The 23482-nt window shown below is 35.8% G+C and overlaps 1 protein-coding gene across 16 annotated transcripts in view; it reads left to right on the top strand.

The window, feature by feature from the left end:
- Nucleotides 1-23482, top strand: part of ClC-a (chloride channel protein 2) — a 194018-nt gene that overhangs the window by 117171 nt on the left and 53365 nt on the right. For 2 of the 16 annotated variants that reach the window (XM_073984436.1, XM_073984475.1), the window contains exons 1-2: nt 10086-10369; nt 15673-16601. The exons of 10 other annotated variants lie outside the window; for them this stretch is intronic. In XM_073984436.1, coding sequence (XP_073840537.1) covers nt 16353-16601 — 249 coding nt within the window. In that variant the 5' untranslated portion in view covers nt 10086-10369; nt 15673-16352. Of the gene's footprint in view, nt 1-10085; nt 10370-15672; nt 16602-23482 lie in introns of those variants that run through there. 4 more of the 16 variants (XM_073984526.1, XM_073984516.1, XM_073984445.1 and 1 more) reach the window with 3 other exon arrangements.

Raw genomic sequence — 23482 nt, 5'->3', positions numbered from 1 at the left:
TTTCAGTCTCCGGGATAAGAGTTCAGGAGGCAAAATATAAGTCTAAAACTTCCAATCAATTTCCCAAATCCCAAAGAAGAAATCTGACAAATTTTTCTATGAAAAATATTTCCTTCTGCAATATTTCAATTTCCCGGATAAGAGTTTAGGAAACAAAATATAATTCTAAAATTCCGACCAAATTTCCAAATCCGAAAAAACCTGCCCAATTTTTCGATGGAAATATTTTAGTTTCTGAGATGAGTTTAGGAGGCAAAATATAAGTCTAAAAATTCCGACCAAATTTTTAAAATCCCCAAAAAAATCTGACAAAATTTTCGATGGATAATGTTTCCTTCTCAATTATTTCACTTTTCGTGATAAGAGTTTAGGAGGCAAACAAAAAAAATCCGACAAAATTCCCAAATCCAAAAAAAGTCTGACTAATTTTTGGATGGAAAATGTTTTCTCATGAAATATTTCAGTTTCCGGTATAAGAGTTAAGGAGGCAAAATATGTCTAAAAAAATCGAACGAATTCTTAAATCCCAAGAAAAAAATCTGACCAATTTTTCGATGGAAAATGTTTCCTTCTGAAATATTTCAGTTTCCGGGATAAGAGTTTGGGAGGCAAAATATAATTCTAAAAAATACGACCAAATTCTCAAATCCCAAAACAATCTGACCAAACTTCCATGGAAATATTTCCTCCTGAAATATTTAATTTTCCGATAAAAGAGTTTACGAGCAAAATATAAGTCTAAAAAATACGACCAAATTCTCAAATCCCAAAAAAAATCTGACCAAATTTTCAATGGAGAATGGTTCCTCCTGAAATGTTTCAGTTTCCGGACTAATAGTTTAGGAGGCAAACTATAAGTCTAAAAATTCCGATCAAATTCCCAAATCAAAAATAAACTGCCCAATTTTCCCATGAAAAATGTTTCCTCCTGAAATATTTCAGTTTTCGCGATAAGAGTTCAAGAGGCAAAATATAAGTCTAAAAATTCCGACCAAATTCCCAAATCCAAAAGATCTGACCAATTTTTCGAAGGAAAATGTTTCCTCCTCAAATATTTCAGTTTCCGGGATAAGAATTTAGGAGGAAAAATATAAGTCTAAAAATTCCGAACTAATTCCCCAATCTCAATCTGAAAATTTTTTCGATAGAAAATGTTTCCTCCTGAATATTTCAGTTTCCGGGATTAGAGTTTTGGAGGCAAAATTATAAGTCTAAAAATTCCGGTCAATTTTCCAAATCCCAAAAAAAATCTGACCAATTTTTCGAAGGTAAATGTTTTCTCCTGAAATATTTCAGTTTCCGGGATAAGAGTTTTCGAGGCAAAATTCCGGCCAAATTCCCAAAAAAGCTGATCAATTTTTGGATGGAAAGTGTTTCCCTCTATTTCAGAAAATATTTCAGTTTCCGGGGTAAGAGTTTTAGAGGCAAAATTCCGACCAAATTCCCTAATCCAAAAAAAAAAAAAAAATCTGACCAATTTTTGGATGGAAAATGTTTCCTTCTGAAACATTTCAGTTTCCCGGATAAGAGTTTACGAGGCAAAATAAAAGTTTAAAAAATCCGACCAAATATGCAAATCCCAAAAAAAATGCTGACCAAATTTTCAATGGAGAATGTTTTCTCCTGAAATATTTCAGTTTTCGGACTTTCAGTTTTGGAGGCAAAATAAAAGTCTTAAAACTCCGATCAAATTCCGAAATCCAAAAAAAAAAAAAGAAAACTGAAAAATGTGTCCTTCTGAAAACAATGAAAAATTTTTCCTTCTGAAATATTTCAGTTTTCGGGATAAGATTTCAAGAGGCTAAAAATTCCGAAAAAATTTCAAAATTCCAAAAAAAAATCTAACCAATTTTTCAAAGGAAAATGTTTCCTCCTCAAATATTTCATTTTCGGCAATAAGAGTTTAGGAGACAAAATATAAGTCAAAAAATTCCGAACTAATTCCCAAATATCAATTTGACCAATTTTTCCAAATCGCAAAAAACATCTGACCAATTTTTGGTTTCTTCCTGAAACATTGCAGTTTCCGGGATAAGAGTTTAGGAGGCAAAATATAAGTCTAAAAATTCCGAACAAATTCCAAAATCCCAAAAAAAGTCTGACCATTTTTCAATGGTAAATGTTCCCAAATCGCAAAAAAAAAACTAACCAAATTTTCGATGGAAAATGTTTCCTCCTGAAATATTTCAGTTTCCGGGATTAGTGTTTAGGAGCAAAATATAAGACTAAAAGTTCCGACCAAATCCCCAAAAAAAACTGACCCACTTTTAGATGGAAAATGATTCAGTTTCCGGGAAAATATAAGTCTAAAAATTCCGACCAAATTCCCAAATCCCAAAAAAATCTGATCAATTTTTTGATGGAAAATGTTTTTTCGGCACTTATACCCACAGCTGATTGATTACATTTACATGACGTAAATTGGAGAGGGATGCCTAGAAGTGTTTTCTTTCATTGTTGACTGCTTAGAACATAAGCAGTAAAAATAACAACAATAACAACAAAGAAAGCAAACAAGCCACACCATAGCCATCGCAATAGACTTTGAAATTATTAATACAAATTCTTGAAAACATGGATATTTTAACACTTTTGCTTGACCACAACAACAAAGTGCAAATTGTTAATGTTAATAACTACAATAAGAATAAAAACAACACACATATGTATATACATGTGTACTTCATAATAAGCTTTCTTTAGTCTTATTGGGGGTCTTGAGGGCGGCATTTTTCTCTTGGTTATTATAATCGTATTATAATTTTGGTTTATACCTATGCGCCTTTTCCATGTTCATCCATACCATGGGTATTTCAACACCCCATCATCCTGTCAGGTATGACGAAGAGTGGTTGTACAGATTTGAACTTTGTTGTTTTTTTTCATTATTGGTTTTCTAATAAACAAAAAAGGAAATTATTTATTTTTATCTCTTCTTTAATGTGTTATTCTTTTCCTATTTTGCTTGTCTAATTATCATTGTTTATGTTATGTTCATTTTTTTCGTTTTCGTTTCTTTTGTTTGCTTTAAAAGCACAAATCATGTGAAGGTAAAGGGCATAATTATGAAGTATTTTTGGTGGTGGTGATAATTGAAAGAGGTCAGGTTAACCCATTGAAACTATGTGAAGGAGAAGTGGCCATTTGAAACAGTAGGAAAATATTTATTTAGGAACAGAAAATTGGGAAAAATTATATACAGTGGTTCAGAATATACGGACACCCCATATCCGTAACATTTAGCTTTAGATACCTTCCATAGAAAGGTTCCCAAATTTTCAGTATATGCGACACTCGCAATTTTTATCGTAGGTACTTGTAATACCCCTTTGTAATACCCTCAGCCTTTAAGCTAAATAGGGTTTGTACAAAATGTGAGGCACACATCGAAATAATGCTAAACGTTTTAGACAATTTGGACTCCATTTAGCCATGACCGAACGTCTTGGGAAGCCTTATTGCACCCGTCCAAGTGGTGAACAATGTGATAGTAGATTTAGAGCTGGATATTTTCATATTCCTTAATATGTTCAAGGGGAACCTCATTTTAGCCGTCCAGGTGGTGAACAGTGTGTCAGTGAATTTACCGGCGGATACTTTAATATTCTTCAGATGGAAGAACTGCACCGGACGCCAAGATCCCCGTCTGAAGCGTGTGGAATTTCAAAAAGGTAGAGGTTGAAGAATTTAGTAAATGTCACCTCGCCTTGGCGAACTCCCTGTTTTACTTTACGGAGCTTAGACTTCTTATTTCTGAATTCTACAAACGACTGGCGTCAAACGACGCCATTACTGTTCTGTCGCATGGTCTGTTCGGCTCACGCCTTGATTGATATGTTTGAATATGGGTTGCAATGCTGTTATGCTACTACACATTTTTCGAAATCCATGCTGATGTTGGGCAACAGTTTCTCATCATGGGAAGGAGTAGTGCCCCTAGAACCTTTGCTACTTGTCTGCTGGCATCTTTGCTTGGACGCAGTAGCGCGAACACCCTGCCAAATTAGCAGGCTTCTGGTACAATATGAGAGGCTAACGATAAATTGTGGACACTTGTCAAATAATCAACTCCGGTTTCATCCAGGTTGCTTTAGCATTACCATTGACATTCCGCGTGGGCCCAACGTTTTGAATGATTTCGCATTTCGGGTGACATCTACAGCATCGCTCATCGTAAATTGTTGTGGTACATCCTCGGCTGAGAAGTCTTTTGTATGGCGTAACACGCTCCTCTTTGCCCCATCACTCTCTGGGTGCTCTATAATTTGCCTGTTGAGAAAACACGCTCACCTCTTCGAATTAGTCACTGTAAAAGCCTCTTTCCCGGATTCGAGATTGATTTAATTGTTACCCCCAATGTCCCTAATCTTATCTCAATGTTGCATTGCTTTAGGTGGTTTAGCCACTTTTTCCGCTAACGCTCTCCTTTTAGCCTATTGACTTCAAAATTAAGTTCTTTAACTCTTGGGTCTTCAAGATTCATACGACGAAGATCATTGTCCTCATATGCTAATGCTGTCGTCTCTGTTGGGAATTTTGGTCTAATTTCGGGTATTCGTCCACCAGGTATCTAGCGAATGGCTGCCGCTGTGGTAATGTCTCTCTCAGCTACACGAGTATCTGAGGAAAAGGGCAGCTCTATGAATCGGTGATTTCTAAATTCTCTGAACTATTACCAATGAGCTTGGTTCAAAAAAAAAAAAATGATGCTCAGAGGTTAAGAACTCGGACGGTCTATTAACGAAGATGATGATCGGAAGATGGACTTAGCCAAGGTAGGATAGGTTAGGGTAAAGGACGCGCAGCTACCGTAGTAGATATCTACTTCACTCGGAGACTTTGTGGTCCATTGTGTTTTTTCTGAGGAAAAAGTTGTCCTGTCACATTGTTAATGTCTGGTGAGCTGTGGCAATTTCCTCTTATTCTCGTAGGAGTGTCTTCGTTCACCGTGCAAAATGTGGAGCTATCAATTTGCTCCGATAGCGCTGTACTCCTTTGGTAATTGCCTAAGACGGAATGCCAAAGCTCATTAAAAGCATTGAAGCATTGTTTAGGCCTAGAACGAAAAAATTGAATTGCATTCTCGGGGGCTGAACAACAAGATGTGGTGTATGATGATATATTAGGCTGCGGGGGTGTCTTGTATTCCGACGACAAAGTGGGGGACACGCTGAGAGATGTTTTGAAGCCGAAAGCAGTAACATAACTCCTATCACAGTAGTCCTGTAGGCGGTTAAGTCCAGAGCAGATTCAAAGGTGCACCCATTTCGTACATTCATTAGATCTCAACGATGTTGACATGAGGTGGATGCGGATCTGGCAAAGGAAACAGATCCATGGCCAGCATTTTTCTGACCAATATATTTCGCAGCAGTGAACGAGATACACAAGCAAATAATGTTGATCGAAGAATACTCTGAGTCAATCCGATGCATACAACCGGTCACCGTGAGATTTTATCGCTTTTGTTGACGCATTGGCCACCCATTTAAGCTACTGTGCTGCCCTATTTAAGGGGTTTTAAAGGGTGCTTACCATAATATATTATTCGAAGTTCAGTGTCTGGGTGCCACAGTGGTAAACAGACTCAGCTTGCACACTAGGGTGGGATGATTAGTATGGAAGGAAAAAGTCTTAATTGACGCTTTGCTTTTCTGATTCTTGCGATTGTACTAGATTTTTTGACCTATAACAGGCAAACCATTGAGATTTTCGAAAGAACATTAAGGCAAGAAATGTAGCCAAGACAATAGTTAAGAACTCTCTAGTGTATCGCAAAAGCAATGGAACGCTCCTTCGGGAAGTTTTGGCCTTGTGAAAGTGAACATTTTTCGTGAAAATATTGCAACATTAAAAAAAGTTTCAATTTCACAAGGCCAAAAGTGCCTAAAGGAGCGTTCCAATGCCTTTGCGATGTTTTAGAAAGATCTTAGCTATTGTCTTGGTTAGAATCTTTGTTTTAGTATTGGATCGAAATCTCACTGGTTCGGATGCTATAAGCCAAAATATCAAAAAAAAAAAAAAATAAAATAAAAGACCTGTAAAAAGTATTAGTCGGCTTTGTCGACAGAGATATACCCTCAGTCTATGTGAATTGAAACTTTCATCTACGGACAGATCGAATGTATTTAGGGTCTTTTCAGAATTTCGTGGCCCTTTTTGGATATTTGAACTTGCCGACAAAAATGCGAAGGAGGTACTTAAAGGAATGGACCGACATAATCCATTATGGAAATGGATCTTATTTTGGGAGTCATATCTTTTCGATAGGTATCGCACCCACTAGTCATTTCAGTGGGTCATAGTGTAACTTTGGGACCAGAATACCAGGAAGCATGGACTTGTTCACGGAAAAAATAATATCGCTGTAAACAGGACCACAACGAATAGCCTCGGTAAACATTTCCAAAGGAACCCGAACCTGATCTATATCTGGTAGATATATTAGTAAGTGTAAAGTATGGACCAAATCAAGAGTTTTCGTGCGCATAATTTTTCCGAACATTTGTTAACTTTTGTGGGGAGGGTACCTGAAGGAGTGAAGTTTGAACAAAATATTACGAAGGCCAAATTTTGGACCGAATCGGCAGATACGTTCGAGAGTTATCTTGCGCTCCAACCACTACACACGGTGTCATAGGCTATTTTCTCTGGAAGTATGGACTTGAGCCCGTTGAATCTTGTACAGTCGCATGGGGGGCAGTGAATACAAGCTGTTACAATAAAAATCATAGCGACTCGAGTGCAGGTCTTAAACTGAACTTTTCCAAAATTTTGTGTGTACCCGAAGAAGTGGACATATAGATTCCATATTGGCATCTCATCTCAGTCTGGTAGATATATTACGATGTGCAAAGTATGGACCAAATCGGTTACTCCCTTCAAGAGTTAAAACCATTATTTCTCGTTAGCATAATTGCTGAGGGTATAAAAAACTGACAAAAAATTATGAATTTTCGACTTTTTGACCATGAAAACGAAGTTTTTTTCTCGGAAATATGTTCAGAGAAGCCCGAGACAATAACTACAACGCACAGTGGTTCAAAAATCGATTTTCCTGGCCGAAACCCCCATTTTTTTGTTATCAGCAATTGTTAATTTCTATATTGGATTCGACAGTAAACATATGAAATTAAGGAAAGCAAAAAATTAGATCAAAATATTGGAAGGTGCTGGCGCGCCTTGCTCCTAAAAACGAAAAAAGCTTCCCAATTTTGGAAAATACGTAATTTTTGCAAATTTCTGGAATAAAGAAGCAGCTGTTTCTCATAAGCTATAACATATATTGTGTTCATTGATTTTTGTTAGATAGGTAGGTAGGATTGTCGCCTTTAAGAGTCGTTTTAATAAATTGCTGTAGCGTTTACACGAAGTGAGCTAATTAATTTTTTCCTAAGGTACTAAATTTTAGTGAAATTCCATGTTTAGTGGACTAGAACTTTTAGGGAACAGCTTGGAACAATGTTCCATTTTCACACAATGATGCACGAGAGTGTACTCTTTTAGCGCATATGTATATACTTTTGTACAAGTCCCGTTCCGTCCGTTTAACACTTTTTTTAAATTTTTTGAAATTACATGGGACAAAATTTGTGTTTTTTCCATACCGTTTCCTATATAAATTATAGCTTTTTCGCACAAATGGACATTTTTAATATATGAGTTATAAGAGTTCAATGAAAACCCAAGAAGTATTTGTTTTCGATTATGGAAAAAATTTTAATTTTTTGAAAAAATTCTGAAATTTTTTTTTCAAAAATAATTTTTTTTTTTAATTTTTTGTATTTTTATGTTTTATTTATTTGGGTTTCAGCATAGACAAACAAAAGAATAGACTGAGAAATCCTCTCACCTAAATTCTCTCACTCAATGAGAATTGAGTCAGATTACAGGATACTCAATTTTTAAAATGGCAAGAACTATACATTTTTAAACTATTTTTGATGGTAAAATACAATATGTGGGTAGTATTTGGCCGGATCTACACCCTCATATAAAAAAATCAACAAAATCTTGCAATTTACCCAAAAACAAAATGCAATTGAGTGAACACACAGCATATTGGTTGTAAGAGCGACACCTACAACAAACATGCACACTACAATTTTCTCTGTCTATATGATTCATTAGTCTATGGTTTCAGCCTTTTTAAATAGTTTTCACACAAATGGAAATTTTTAATATATGAGTTTTTATAAGAGTTTTACGAAAACCCTATGAGTATTGAAAAAAATCTGAAAAAATTTTTTAATTTTTTTTCAAGAATATTTTTTTTTTTCATTTTTTTTGTATTTTTATGTTTTGTTTATTTGGGTTTGAGTTTTTTTAAATAGTTAGAATATATGAAAAGCTCAAAAACACTCATATTTTGATGCAAAATATAAAAAAATTAACTTTGACCTGAATTCCTCCGAATTTTGTGGTTTATATTTCGGAAAGCTGAAAGTGTTATCTTTCGAACAAAATACGAATTATGAAAATATCTCTATCCGTTCAAAAGTTACAGAGTTTTGACCACGAAAAAAACGATTATGAACCACTGTGCAACGTTACTTTTGAAAATAAGTCAAATTTTCAAATAGTATACGAAACATGAGCCATAGAAGTTTTGCAAATTTTCCAACATTTTCTTGATTTTCACGGTAGACGTATAAGATGTTCAAATCGCCACACCCTATTGCACACCGAAAGACCGGCATCAATTTCCAGTCCATTTAATATCAAAGTGGCAAATTTGTTGTAAAAAAAATTCTTCAAGTGGTGTCGTTGGACATGCCGTTTAGGACTTGGCAATAGAAAGGAAGACCCATTTTAATGAGTTAAATATAGAATCAGGGTTAGGCCGGGGCGATTTGAAAACGTTCTTAATTACTGTCTTGGCTACAATTTTTGTATTTGTGTTGGATCGAAAATCTCAATGGTTTGGCTGTTATATGCCAAAATATCCAAAAAACGTCAATAAAAAACATAAAGTCAAAATCGGGAGGCTCGATTTTCACGGTAGATGTATGGTCCAGTGGACTTTTTTGCTCAATTCAATCCCAGGAATCAGAAACGCGAAGGGCTCATTAAGGTTTTTTCCTTCCACACAAATCGCCCCACCCTAATCAGGGTGCTGTTATCATACAGTAAAGCATATATTTCGACTCTTTTTAAGTTTAGTACATAGTCTGGAATAATACAGATGTTTGACTTTCTAAACATACCATCATAATATCATACCAAATATATACATATTTATTTTTCTATGTTTCAAAGAATTGATATGTTATTAAAGGTGTCGAAGCGATGAGTTTAGTTTTTAGTTAATTAAATAGATTTCGTTTGCAATGACGAATTTTAAAGTTTCTCGGAGTGATTTGGAAGGTAATCTAACAATTATTAAACACAGAAAATATTGTAGAGAAGTTTATCATGTGAAAGGTGGTCCATTACCATTAATTAGTACCCACTACTCCATAATTAGTTAAAATTTCAGTATTTCAGTGAATTTAGAAAAAATATATCTTCTCATATTTAAATTTACCCGCACTGTAGGTCTATGTTTCAAGATCACTAATGTTTGCAGTATTTACATACATAAATACATTGGTTTTATTAAGGTCTTTTTTTCGAAGGTGAGAAGGGCAAGTACAAGAACAAAACAAACAAAAATTTATAAACAAAATAAAAATTACGCGCAAAATACTCAAAATTCTTCTTCTTGCACATGATATGTATTTTGTTGTCTGATTGTTGTCTGTCCATCTAGTATTTGTTCATGGTCTGGGTTGGTGGTGCTGCAAAAATTCTTTGACTGCACAACGACCCTCTACCCTGGCAATTTTCATGGGAAGAAGAGCAAAATGATGATGATGATGAGGAACAAAAACATAGTGTTTTCTTATTTTCGTATTTTTCTATTTATTTAATAATATTATTATATTATTTATTTTACACACACATACGCACACACACACTCAAATCTTAAGTGTAAGAAAAACATAACCACAACCACCATCACAGCCAACAAAAAAAAAAGGCAACAAAATGTTGAAACATTTTTTTCCGTTGCCACATGAAGGTAGGAAAAGCTCAGCCAATGTTTTCAGTTTTCAAAAAGTTTTCGCAAATATTAGACAAAAAAATTATGTGTAAAGAGGCCACAGGCCATTCGTAATGAAATTTTTACCAAGAAAACCCTGTAACGGCGGAGGGTTGAAGTGTTAAAAAATATTTTATTTTATATTATAAAGAAAAATTAGTGATTTGAAATGAAAGGAAACATTTTGGGAAATTTGGAATTTTTATACAAAACCAATATGTACCCAATTAACACGGGAATCAAATTTAAATATTGGCAATAATTAAGGAAAATAAATAAATTCGTGTAAGCAAAATATGTCACAAAAAGTTTATGTAATACCATGAAAAACATAAATAAATCATTTGCGAAAAACAAATTATGATTAAGAAAATTGAAAGTGAAAAAAACAAAAAAATTTAATAATAAAAAAAAATTACAAATAAATTGAATTGAAAATAAATTTAATAAATTAAAAGAAAAATGTCTGAGAAAAATCAGAAGAAAATTTAAATAATTTACATGATATGAGATTATTAAAGACAAAAAGAATTCAAACAGAAAAAATAATAACAAAATGTGTATTTAATAAAAAAAACGAATATATTTACTAAAGCCATGTTAAAAATATTAAAAAATTATAAAAATAACTGTGTTCAAACATAAGAAATCAGTCAAAAAGCCAACTAATGGAAAATCAATGATTTTGAATGTCACAATTTTGGAAAAACTATGCTTAACTATAACAAAATTTTGCATATGAATAAATAAATATTAAAAATATTACATTTAAAATAAAAATGAAATACTTTCTCCAAGATGCCACCGTATAAGTTTACAAAATATTTATATAAAAGTTATTATAATAACAGTACTAAATAAAGAACTTAATTTACAATATTAAAAAATAGGTTTAACTTTAACAAAATATTTGCATAAATATTAAAAAAATATTACTTCGAAATAAAAACCAAAAATAAAAAAAAAAATATATAAACAGTACAAAACAATAAAATTAATTTTGAATAAAAAACAACAAAAATCCAAAATAATGAAAATTGTAAAAAAATAATACTTAAAAAAAAATAATTTCGTTTCTAAAAAACAAAAAATTAAAACATTAATAATTAAAAAGCCTAATTTCGAAGTAAAATACAACTAAAAAATTAATAATCAACAAAAAAATGCTTAAAATTTTATATAATTCGTTCCTAAAAGTTTACATTTTTACCTGTGCTAAAACTGTAAATGTATTCTTAAAGCAATAAATATATTAACGATTGTAAAATAAAAACATAATTCACGTTAAAATGTTCAAAAAATTTTAAAATATTAAAAATATTCGATGTACCTTTTATACAATACCATATTTTCAAATACATAATTATTATATTCAAATAAAATTTATCATGTGAAATGGTACTTCAAATCGAAGCAAAAAAAAAAATATTATATGTTTTTGTGTCGTTAATTAAATTAAATAATTCCACGTTCCTGTAAAAAAATAACGTCATAACGTCATAATAACGCTCAAGAAGCAGCCAAGAAAACATAGTAGAAAACAAAATAAATAGATAATCAACTAAGCCATGACTATAGTCAGTCAGTCCAACTAAAAGCAAAACAAGTGTGCAAAACACCATAATGGATTATGAAAGTATATAAATAAGGGAAAAAACATATGTTTCACAAAAAGTTCTAAATGAGAATAAATATAGACAAAGATTATATCAAACTAAACAAATATTATGTTCGAGTCATTCATTTCGACACGCTCCGCATAGGGTCCAAAGAAATTTGATGGGAAACTACATACATGAAATGAAACACGGTGCTCTTGAACCAATTTTTGAATTAAAGGAGCATACACCTTGGAAGTTTTTGCGGATGCTGAAACTACAAAGTTCATAGATGAGAAAAATCAAAAATTATAGATCATAAAGCTCGATTAAAAAAAATTAAAAAATTAATACTACAAAAATGATCTTCGCATAAAAAAGGCAACATTTTCAAATAAAAAAATCGCCGGAGCGCTTTTCACATAAATCGCTGTCAAAGATCACATAGCCAACGCAATCGATACGTTTAACTATATTCATGTCTTTGTATAGCTGATATAGCTCGTGGTTCATACGACGTCGATATTCACCTTCAACGCAAATCGGCCCGTAGATCTTTCGAAGAATTTTTCTCTCAAACACACCAAGCACTGCCCTATCTGTTGCGCAATTACCCAGGCTTCGGAACCATACATCAGCACGGGTAGTATCAGTGTTTTGTAAAGCGTTGTTTTTATTTGACGAGATGTGGCTTTGTTTTTAAACTGCTTACTTAGGCCAAAGTAGCATCTGTTGGCCAACACAATTCTTCTTTTTATTTCACAACTGATGTCGTTAGTTGTGTTTACGACGGTGCGAAGGTAGTCGAAGTCTTCTACTACCTCAAAATTATAGGAACCAACGTCAACAGTTGGCCCGATCTCTATGGACGCATTGCGCGTCGACACCATCAACGTAGTCTAATGATGTCTATATCATCAGCATAAGCAAGTAACATGTGCCTATTGGTGTAGATTGTGCCACTTCTTTTGACGTTTGCCTCTCGAATAACCTTTTCCAGCATGATGTTGAAGAGATCACACGACAGGCTGTCTCCTTGCCTGAAACCTCTTTTGTTACAAAATTCTTCGGAGAGGTTCTTTCCTATTTTAACTGAGGATCTCGTGTGAGTTAAAGTCATTTTACAAAGCCGAATGAGCTTTGCGGGGATACCAAATTCAGACATGGCCTGGAATAACATTGAACGTAGTGGGCTGTCGAAGGCTGCTTTATAATCGACAAAAAGGTGGTAGGTGTCGATCTGCATCTCTTGGGTCTTCTCCAGGATTTGGCGCAGGGTAAATATCTGGTCAATGGTGGACTTGCCAGGTGTAAAGCCGCATTGGTATGGTCCAATTATCTCGTTGACCATAGGCTTTAGTCCTTCGCACAATATCCCTGACACGATCTTGTAGGCAATAGGAAGTAGACTTATGCCCCTATAGTTAGAGCATACAGTCTTATCTCCCTTCTTGTGGACGGGGCACAGAATACTCAGGTTCCAATCGTCGGGTACTCGTTCTTCCTGCCAGATGGTGCTAACTAGTTGATGAATACACCTTATCAGCGTGTCGCCTCCGGTTTTGAACAGCTCGGCTGGTAAGCCATCGGCCCCTGCTGCCTTATTATTCTTCAGCCGATTTATTGCTGTCTTTACCTCATCTTGGCTGGGCGGTATACATTCAATACCATCTTCTAGGATTGAATCTATGGTATCTTCGTCATCTTCGCTGGATACCATCAGTTTTGAAAAATGCTCTTTCCATATCCTGAGCACACTATCTGTATCAGTTACCAAATTACCTTGCTGGCCTCTACAGGAGAAGGTGCCTGTACCAAAGCCATCAGTTTGATGCTTCACTCTTTGGTAGAATTTTCATTCTGGCTCCTGTACATCTCGATTTTTTCACACTCCCGCTTTTCCATCTCTCTCTTTTTCTTGCGGATAAGACGTTTCTCCTCTCTCCTTTTCTCCGGATGAGGAGTGCTTTGATTAAGCAATTGGGCTAGTTGAGTGGAATATGGTGTGACTATCTGTTGTGATTGCAGCTTGCCCGATGTCTAACTTTCATGTTGTGTCTGTTCGTACTTTGTTTGCTACGTTTAACCGGGTGCGTACCTTTGCTGCAACTAGGTAGTGGTCCGAGTTTATGTTTGCTCCTCGGAACGATCGTACATCCAACACGCTCGATGAATGTCTTCCATCTATCACAACGTGATCAATTTGATTTATTGTTCTTTGGTCTGGAGACAGCCAAGTGCCCTTATGAATATCGAGATGCTTAAATCTGGTACTGCTAACTACCATGTTTTTTGCCGCAGCGAAGTCTATCAGCCTCATTCCATTGTCTGATGTTTCACTATGTAGACTGAATTTCCCAACTGTTTGTCCAAAGATATTCTCCTTTCCAATTTTGGCATTAAAATCGCCTAGAACAATTTTAATGTCATGAGCAGGACAACGGTCATATGTTTCTTCTAAGCTCTCGTAGAATATATCTTTGGTCTGTTCGTCCTTGTCTTCGGTTGGGGCATGGGCGCAGATAAAGCTGATGTTGAAGAATTTTGCTTTAAATCGAATTGTAGCAAGTCTTTCATTCACGGGTGTGAAGCTGGAGACCAGGTGTTTTAACCTCCGACCAACTACAAATCCGCAGCCAAACTCATGCTTTATGTCATGGCAGCTATAATACAGTGCGTCACCTTTAGGTGTTGTTGTGACGCCTTTCCCATTCCATCGTATTTCCTGTATGGCAGTAATGTCGGCCTTGTACTTTTCATGTACATCTGCCAATGCGTATACTGCACCTTCTCTATAAAGTGTGCGAACATTCCAGGTGCAGATTCGCAGATCATGGTCTTTAAAACGTTTGCGGGGTCGTCAACTTTAGAGGGATTTGTTTTTCTTTTCTTTTGTTTTTTCATAGTAGGCTGCTTTTTCTAGGGGAGGGTTACTAACCCGGTGCCCAAACTCAAGTTTTTAAAGTTCTTATGGGTGAACGCGCGGCACATGTTAGCTCACTACCTTTAACGGGTGTTAAAGGCAGCTCCCCAGGTGACACCACGGGGAGGTCAGTGTCCACTTGAAATGAGAGAGAGACTAAGATAAATCCTGGACTTTGCCATGATAAAGCCGGTCAGGACCGTTCCATGGTATCTCTCATACCCTATTTTAATAAACAACTTAAATATTAAGAAAACAATTTTTTCTAAATAGGGTCAATTTGACCTGCTTTTATACCGACTTACTAAACTAGAACCGTATATATTTTTTCATAACATCACGCAGTGCGATCCTATAAACAATATTTGACACTATTTTGCGTAAATTGATAAAGTTTTTTTTCGATTTTTGGCCAGATTTTCGGAGATTTGGCCACTGTGCATCGGCAAGCTGATTATGTTATCTGTCGAACAAAAAATGTGAAAATATCTCTATCCGTTCAAAAGTTGCAGAGTTTTAAGCTGGAAAAAACGATTCTGAAACACTGTGTACCGTTGGAACTCGGTGATAAAAAGTAGGTCCCAAATCATTGAGCTAAGATGACTCGGGATGCCCTAATTTATATGAGAGGAGTTTCCCTAGCGATGTTTGTATGTAGCATTTGTGGTCTCTTCTATATTCTAATGAGCCGAATGTTTATAGTACTTTTAAGTCCACCAGCCCTGTCATCGGTTTTTGTAGTGTCATAGGCTGATAGAATTTAGCTATCAATTGACTCTTTTTAACTTGTTTTTCATCTTTCTACAGAGAAGAAATATTTATCAGTGTTTCATACGATACCCATATTTATGCAGATGTGCGAATTTGTTTCTACACAAAGTCACACATTCCCACGTTTTATGCTGAATTTTAAATGCAGTTTTCCCATCAAAAACATTATTTGGCCCATACACATATGTATGTATGTATATTTATGTATGTATTTACATACATACTAAATTCATTCAACGTTAACAAATCAAAATTATCGAAATACAAATCTTTGTTTTAATTTCTGCCATAATTAGAAAAATAAATTGACGTGATAATTTTAGCAAACAAATCACAGAAAGAAAAAGAATAACAAACTGAATATAAAATACAACAATGTAAAAAGGTACAACAAAATTACAAAAAGGTTAAAGATCCTAGAACAAAAATCGGAATAACAAATGATAATCAATGAAGAAACTATGACTAAGCCGATGAAAAATGCTACAACAGGACGGCATAAAATCATTAGCAGCTGCATTTATGTACAAATTTATGAGGCGACGACTTAAATTTAAATAATAAAATTAACAATAACATAAATACGATTATATAAATAAAACTTATATGGATCTGCAAAGAAACCTTTAAACGTAAAACGGACGGAAAAAATCCATAAGCGGAAGTGTTAAAAAGAAAACGTAAAGAATTTAGAAAGAAATCAATACTAGAAACCCAACACATAATTTCAATAGAAATATAAAAACAAAACGTAAACAAACCAAAAATTAAACAAAACAAATATCATTTCAAAGTTGACACCCTTAAAAAGCTCAAGGGTTGGATAGGTGGAATGGAAATTAAATTCTAGTACACTTTAGTGTTAACCCTTTGAAGGTGTAACCCGTGAGGCGGCTTCGAAACCTATGCATGTAATGTGTGCCTGCTTCGCACGCATTTCATCTTCCACATCACAACCACCATCAACAACGTTTCGATGTTTAAAAACGAACAAGAATGTGATGGCCAATGCGATGAGTATATACGTGAATATGCTTTCGAACCCGAACTACTGATAAATCGCGATGATTATTTGCGTCAGGAGGCAGAACATTGCCATGCAGCTGGTCTTTTGACATCAACCGAAGCATCACGTTTGGATGACACATATCAGCGTCGATCTAGCCATGATCTTTATAGTGAACTTAAGAGTCAAGTTGATGTGGAGATTGAAGCTTTTTATTATGTAAGTGTGTGTGGGGGATGTGTAGATATGAGTGTGTAATGTTGGAATCCATTCATTGTTTAGGCTTGAATCATTTAAGCTTTCTGTATTTTTTAAGATTTTTTTTAAAATAATAAAACATAATTTTCGAAAAATAAAACATCCTTTTTTGATGACACCTTTTCCCAACAGAATTTTCTTTCCAACAAATTAGCTTAGAAAATGGCTTGCAATCGAGAAAAATTAAAATAAAATATTAATTATTGTCTAAGAACTAATGAAATACACTTAAACCTACTCCTCATATTATAAACACGCATATGTACGAGTATGTATGAACACATTTTCATATCTATTGATCTTGGCCTACAATGTTGGTTGGCAACCTTCTGTTTTTCTTTTTTTCTATTCATCGAGATTTATTTGTAATTTTTTTTTTTCAATTTTTTTTTTCTGGTGGTTGCTCTTCTTCGTCATTTTGTATGTCACTGCCATTGCTGTCGTCTTTCAGGCTGTCTGTCTGCCTGTCTGTCCATTCATCCATCAGAATATGGCAATTTGTTTGTAAAGACGACGACAAAAGAGGACCCCAACAGAAAACACATATTTTGTCTGGTGGCCTGCATTGTAAAGATCGGAAACAGTGCCAATTTTTTTGTTGTACAAAAATATTTTATTTTAATAAATAATAAATTCGTTTTATTTAAAAACAACAAAAACAGTTTGTCTGACGGACGGTCTGCCTGTATTGCGGGACATTTTGGGGACACTTGTACCCAAAATGTAATTAACATCTTTACTGAAAACGAAGGATAACATGAAACTAAATACAACTATGTAAATACCCTCAGCCCGATATTGGTGGACCTAAAAAGTTTGACTTTCAAGCGAAGAAAGTTATAGGGACCACAAGGTCTTCTACTTTTGTGCGAAAGTGTATGAAGGAGGGGCCCTAAATTTTTGGGGACCATACCCTGGGAAGTGTTCAAATTTTTTCGCTAATATGGTGCTCACGATAGCTATCGAAGACAGTAACCATACTTTTCCCATCGTAATATTACCACGAACAGAGCTTCGATTTACTCGTTTTTACTCGCGAGTGGGAGTACTCGAAGAGTGCGAGCAAAAAGTACGATTTGCTCGTTTTTACTCGCGAGTGAAAAGTATCTGCGAGTGGGAGTACTCGAAGAGTACGAGTTTTAAAAGAAGTTTACTCTCCACTTTTTTGTATTATTTTCGAGCACTCGCGATTACTCCTGCTTTAAAAATAAGAGTAGTAATGAAAATGCTCGATATAGAGTAAGAGTTTACTGAAAGAGTAAAATCGAGTGAAAAAGAATTGATATATTTTTAAAAAAAATATGGGTTAGGTTTGGGTGGCGGGGGGGGGGGGTTAGTTAAGGAAGGTCATGTCGGCGTGGGTGAAGTTGAAGACGGGGAAGTTGAGGGCAGGGAAGCAAAACCAAAAAAATTGCCCTTCCCCAAAAAATAGCCCCCACCACACAAAATTGTCTCCCCCTCCAAAAATCCTCCCCTCAACATACCCCTCACCTTCCCCGCCCTCAACTTCCCCTCAACATGTCCACGCCCTTAACTGGCCCCCTCTCCCCCCCTTCAACTTCCCGCCCTGAACTTGCCGCCCCTCAACTTCCCCTCCCTCAACTTGTTCCACTTCAACTCGCCCCCGCTCAACTTGTCCACCCTCAACTTGTCCCCCCTCAAATTCCCCTCCCTCAACTCGCCCCCCTCAACATACCCCCTCATCATCCCCGCCCTCAACTTGCCCCTCCTCAAACTTCCCCTCCCTCCCCATAGATCAGGTTCGAATATAGGCTATATATTTCAACTCCTTCGAACATTTCCCCCACGAAATTCCGCAAAAATGCAGTTAACAGGCTGCTAGCAAATAGAATTGATTGATATTACAACATTTGGACTTCTGTAAGAAGAATCCTGGTTTTCTAACAGAAGTCCAATGGTATTCATAAAGACGATTTCAGGTATTCTATAAGACGAAATTTGGTTTCCTACGACGTATGGTTTTTTATAAGACGATCTCTGCTCTTTTATAAGACGACGTCTGATTTTCTATAAGAGAACCTCTGGTCTTCTATAAGACGACATGTGGTCTCCTATCAGAGAATTTCTGGTTTCCTCGTGTAAGAAGAATTCTGCTTTTCTATAAGAACAACTCTAGCCTTCTATTTGAAGAACTCTGGTCTTTCATAAGAAGAAGTCTTCTATAACAAAACTTTTGGTTTTCTATAAGACGATCTCTGGTCTTTTATATGGCGACGCCTGATTTTCTATAAGATAACCTCTGGTCTTCTATAAGACGACATGTGGTCTCCTATCAGAAAATCTTTGGTTTCCTCGTATAAGAAGAATTCTGTTCTTCTATAAGAACGAACTCGGACCTTCTATTAGAAGCACTTTGGTCTTCCATAACAAAAAGTCTTCTATAACAAAACTTCTGATTTTCTAAAAGACTACATCTGGTCCTCTATCCGAAGACCCCTCTGGTTTTCCTTAAGAAGACTCCTGGTCTTCTATAAGGAGGTCTCCGGCCTTCTATAAGAATACCCCTGGTCTTCTATAACAAGAACTCTGATCTTCTATAAGTTGATCTTTTGTCTTCTATAAGTGAAAGATGTCTGGTGATCCATTCGAAGATTTCTTGTCTTCTATAAGAAGACCTCTGGTCTGGTCTTCTATGAGGAGACCTCTGGTCTGGTCTTCTATGAGGAGACCTCTGGTCTGGTCATCCATAAGAAAACCTCTGGCCTTCCATAAGAAAACCTTTGGTCTTCCATAAGAAAATCTCTGGTCTTCCATAAGAAAACCTCTGGTCTTCAATAAGACGACCTCTTGTCTTCCATAAGAGGACCTCTGGTCTTGTACAAAACGACCTTTGGTCTTCTATAAGACCACCTCTGATATCCTATTTGAAGACCTCTGGTTTCCTTGTATAAAAAGAACTCTGGTCTTCTATAAGAAGAACTCCGGTTTCCTTGTATAAGAAGAACTCTGGTCTTCTATAAGAAGAACTCCAGTATTATAAGAAGAATTCCTAAATTCTATAGAAGGTCTGTGGCAAGTCCATACTTCCCTAGAAAATTACCCGAAAATGGCTGTAAAAAGCCCCTGCGGCCACCATGTGTAGTAGCTGGAGCGCATGAAAACTCTCGAACGAACTCTATAAGAACACCCCTGGTCTTCTATAACAAGAACTCTGATCTTCTATAAAAAGAACTATGATCTTGTATCAGAAGAATTCTGATCTTCTATAAGTTGATCTTTGGTCTTCTATAAGTGGAAGATGCGTGGTGATCCATTCGAAGATTTCTTGTCTCCTATAAATAGACCTCTGGTCTGGTCTTCTATGAGGAGACCTCTGGCCATCCATAAGAAAATCTCTGGTCTCCCATAAAAAAACCTCTGGTCTTCCATAAAAAACATCTGGTCTTCCATAAGAAAATCTCTAGTCTTCCATAAGAAAACCTCTGGTCTTCAATAAAACGACCTTTTGTCTTCCATAAGAGGACCTCTGGTCTTCTACAAAACGACCTTTGGTCTTCTATAAGACGACCTCTGATATCCTATTTGAATACCTCTGGTTTCCTTGTATAGAAAGAACTCTGGTCTTCTATAAGAAGAACTCCGGTTTCCTTGTATAAGAAGAACTCTGGCCTTCTATAAGAAGAACTCCAGTATTATAAGAAGAATTCCTAAATTCTATAGAAGGTCTGTGGCAAGTCCATACTTTCCTAGAAAATTACCCGAAAATGGCTGTAAAAAGCCCCTGCGGCCACCATGTGTAGTAGCTGGAGCGCATGAAAACTCTCGAACGAACTCTATAAGAACAACCCTGGTCTTCTATAAAAGAACTATGATCTTCTGTCAGAAGAACTCTGATCTTCTATAAGTTGATCTTTGGTCTTCTATAAGTGGAAGATGCCTGGTGATCCATTCGAAGATTTCTTGTCTTCTATAAGAAGACCTCTGGTCTGGTCTTCGATAAGAAAACCTATAGTCTTCCATAAGAAAATCTCTGATCTCCCATAAAAAAACCTCTGGTCTTCCATAAGAAAATCTCTGGTCTTCCATAAGAAAACCTCTGGTCTTCAATAAGACGACCTCTTGTCTTCCATAAGACGACCTGTGCTATCCTATTTGAAGACCTCTGGTTTCCTTGTATAAGAAGAACTCTGGTCTTCTATAAGAAGAACTCCGGTCTTATAAGAAGAATTGCTAAATTCTATAAGATAATGGCCCGAAAATGGCTGTAAAAACCATGTTTAGTGGCTGGAGCGCACGATAACTCTCGAACGGATCAGTTGATTCGGTCAAAAATTTGGTCCCGTAATATTTTCTCCAAACTTAGTTTAAGTTCGAAGATGAACCGTATCGGTCCACTCCTTAAGGTACTTCGCCCATAATAGATCAAAAGTGGAATCCCATGGCAGCGGGTTCTTTCGTACCGGACTGACCCGAAACCATAGTGTTTCGGCCAGCGGCTGCCAACCCATCATCAAACCTATGCTTCTACAACAACAACAACAAATGTTAAAAAACTTTTCGCTAAAATTGTACGCACGATAACTCTAGAAGCCAGTAACCGATTTGATCCATATGGCACCATGTGTATTTGGCCTGCATGATATTTTGTCCAAACTTCGTTTAAGTTCGAAGATGAGCCGTATCGGTTCACTCCTTAAGGTACATCGCCCATAAAAGATCAAAAGAGGAATCCTACCGCAGCGGGTTCTTTCGTATCGGACTGACCCGAAACCATAGTTTTAGCGGCTTCCAACCCTGCATCAAATCGATGCTTTTACGTAGGTTTCTATGCTGATACAACAACAACAACAAATGTTTAAAACTTTTCTCTAAAAGTGTACGCACGATAACTCTAGAAGGCAGTAACCACTTTGATCTATATGGCACCATGTGTATTTGGCCTGCATGATAAATTGTCCAAACTTAGCTTCAGTTCGAAGATGTGTCATATCGTTCCACTCCTTAGGGTACCTCCTCATAAAAGCTCAATATTTCTGTTTAAGTGTCGTCCTGTTTACAGCGATTTTATGTTTTTCGTGGGAAGGTCCAATGGACCTGGTCCATGCTTCCTGACATAATAATCCTAAAGTTCTAAATTATAAGGTGATCACATAAAATAACAGGTGGACGCGACATCTATCGAAAAGAGTGCCCGGACTATGCCGGTCCATTGCTCCAGGTACCTCCATCGCAACACTTTTGAGCTTTAAGCCAAATCCACATTTTTGTCGGGAAGTTCATACGTCAAAAAAGGGTCTCATTCTTCTACGTACATACATATATACATACATATGTTCCCGAAGGGACAAGAGAGACTTCTCTCATATCAATGAGTGCAGGTCGTCGATTCATATTGGCTCAATACTATGGGACCTACTGTGTCTTTCGAAGTTTTTCATGGCTGAAATACTCAGAAAATGTAAGACAACATTACGCTGAGCGGATTTGCCAACGCCGAAAGTTTTGATGTTTTGGTCAGGAATAGAACTCAGAAGGTCTTATGTTCGATATGAGAGTAGTCTTTTTGTCCCTTCGGGGATGTTGTGGGAACATATGTATGTATGTATGTACGAGAATGTGGCCCTTTTTCGACGTACTCGTATGTACTTCCCGACAAAAATATGGATTTGGGTTAAAGCTCAAAAGTGTTGCGAAGGAGGTATATGGGGATTTCTGAGTGAAGTCGGACACTTTTAAAAAAAGTTGTTTTTGATTTTCCTTATTTTTTGCTGTGTTAATGCTGCTCATCAGCAAAAAACATTTCAAAATATTTTCAGATTTTTTTACCAACCATTCCAGAGATATCGCGCTTTGAACAAGTCTAACTCTGTTAAAAAAAATCTCGGCGCTAAGTGGGTTAATTAATTGATTTTTAATCGAGCTAACATGACCTAAGGAGTTTGTATTGAATAAGTGGATTCTAGCAAAGTCCCACACACACAACCAATATGCTACGATCGTTTCGCTGGTGGTTTAATTCAGCTCATCATCCATATTAAATGTGAAATAGAAGTTATCAAAATCAGCCTTTGTCCTCTAGCTATTCACATCTAATATGCCTGATGAGCTGAATTTAAACACCAGCGAAACGATTAATTAATTCAAGTATTAGAAACATTCATAAATAATTACCTTCGTCCTAACAAGACAACAATAAATAAAAATTCAAAATATTGTTCAAGAAAAAAAAATCACAAATATAATAAAGTTTAATGGCATTGATGATTCTGAAGATGTCGTCATAGTTTCTTCTGTTTTTTTTTTCTTGTTGTTGTTGCCATTGCTCTTGCCAATATTCACTAGACAATTTTGCATATGAAAATTGCATTAAATTGCTAATTTATTCTAATATTTTTTTTTTGTTTCACCAAAAAGGCGACAAGGAAACAAATGTTTTGTGCAAACTATTGAAATAGTTAAAGAAGAAGAAACAAAAGATAGAATATGAAGAAATAACTAATAATAACAACAACAATAATTATAAATACATACGTTTTGTGTTTATATTTATTTTTGTACACGAAATATGAAATACTAGATAATATTTGTACTTGTGTTTTGTTATACGATGGGGTGCACTTGTTCATTCTATTGTTTTGGGGGTTTCGCGACTGACTGGCTAAGTGTTTGTATAAATAAGAAGAGTATCGCTGTTTAATTTTATGGCATTATTTGTGTGAATTGTGACGGGGGAATGAATATATGGGGATTTCTGAGTGAAATTGGACACTTTTTCAAAGTGAGATTTTTGATTTCCTTAATTTTTTGCTGTGGTGATGCTGCTCATCAGCAAAATATTTTAGTATATTTTCAGAATTTTTTGGCTGACGGTTACAGAGATA

The sequence above is a fragment of the Musca autumnalis genome, unplaced genomic scaffold, assembly GCF_047663935.1.
Source record: "Musca autumnalis isolate F117 unplaced genomic scaffold, ASM4766393v1 scaffold_1, whole genome shotgun sequence".
NCBI lineage: Eukaryota > Metazoa > Arthropoda > Insecta > Diptera > Muscidae > Musca > Musca autumnalis.
This window is presented reverse-complemented; position numbering and strand designations above follow the sequence as displayed.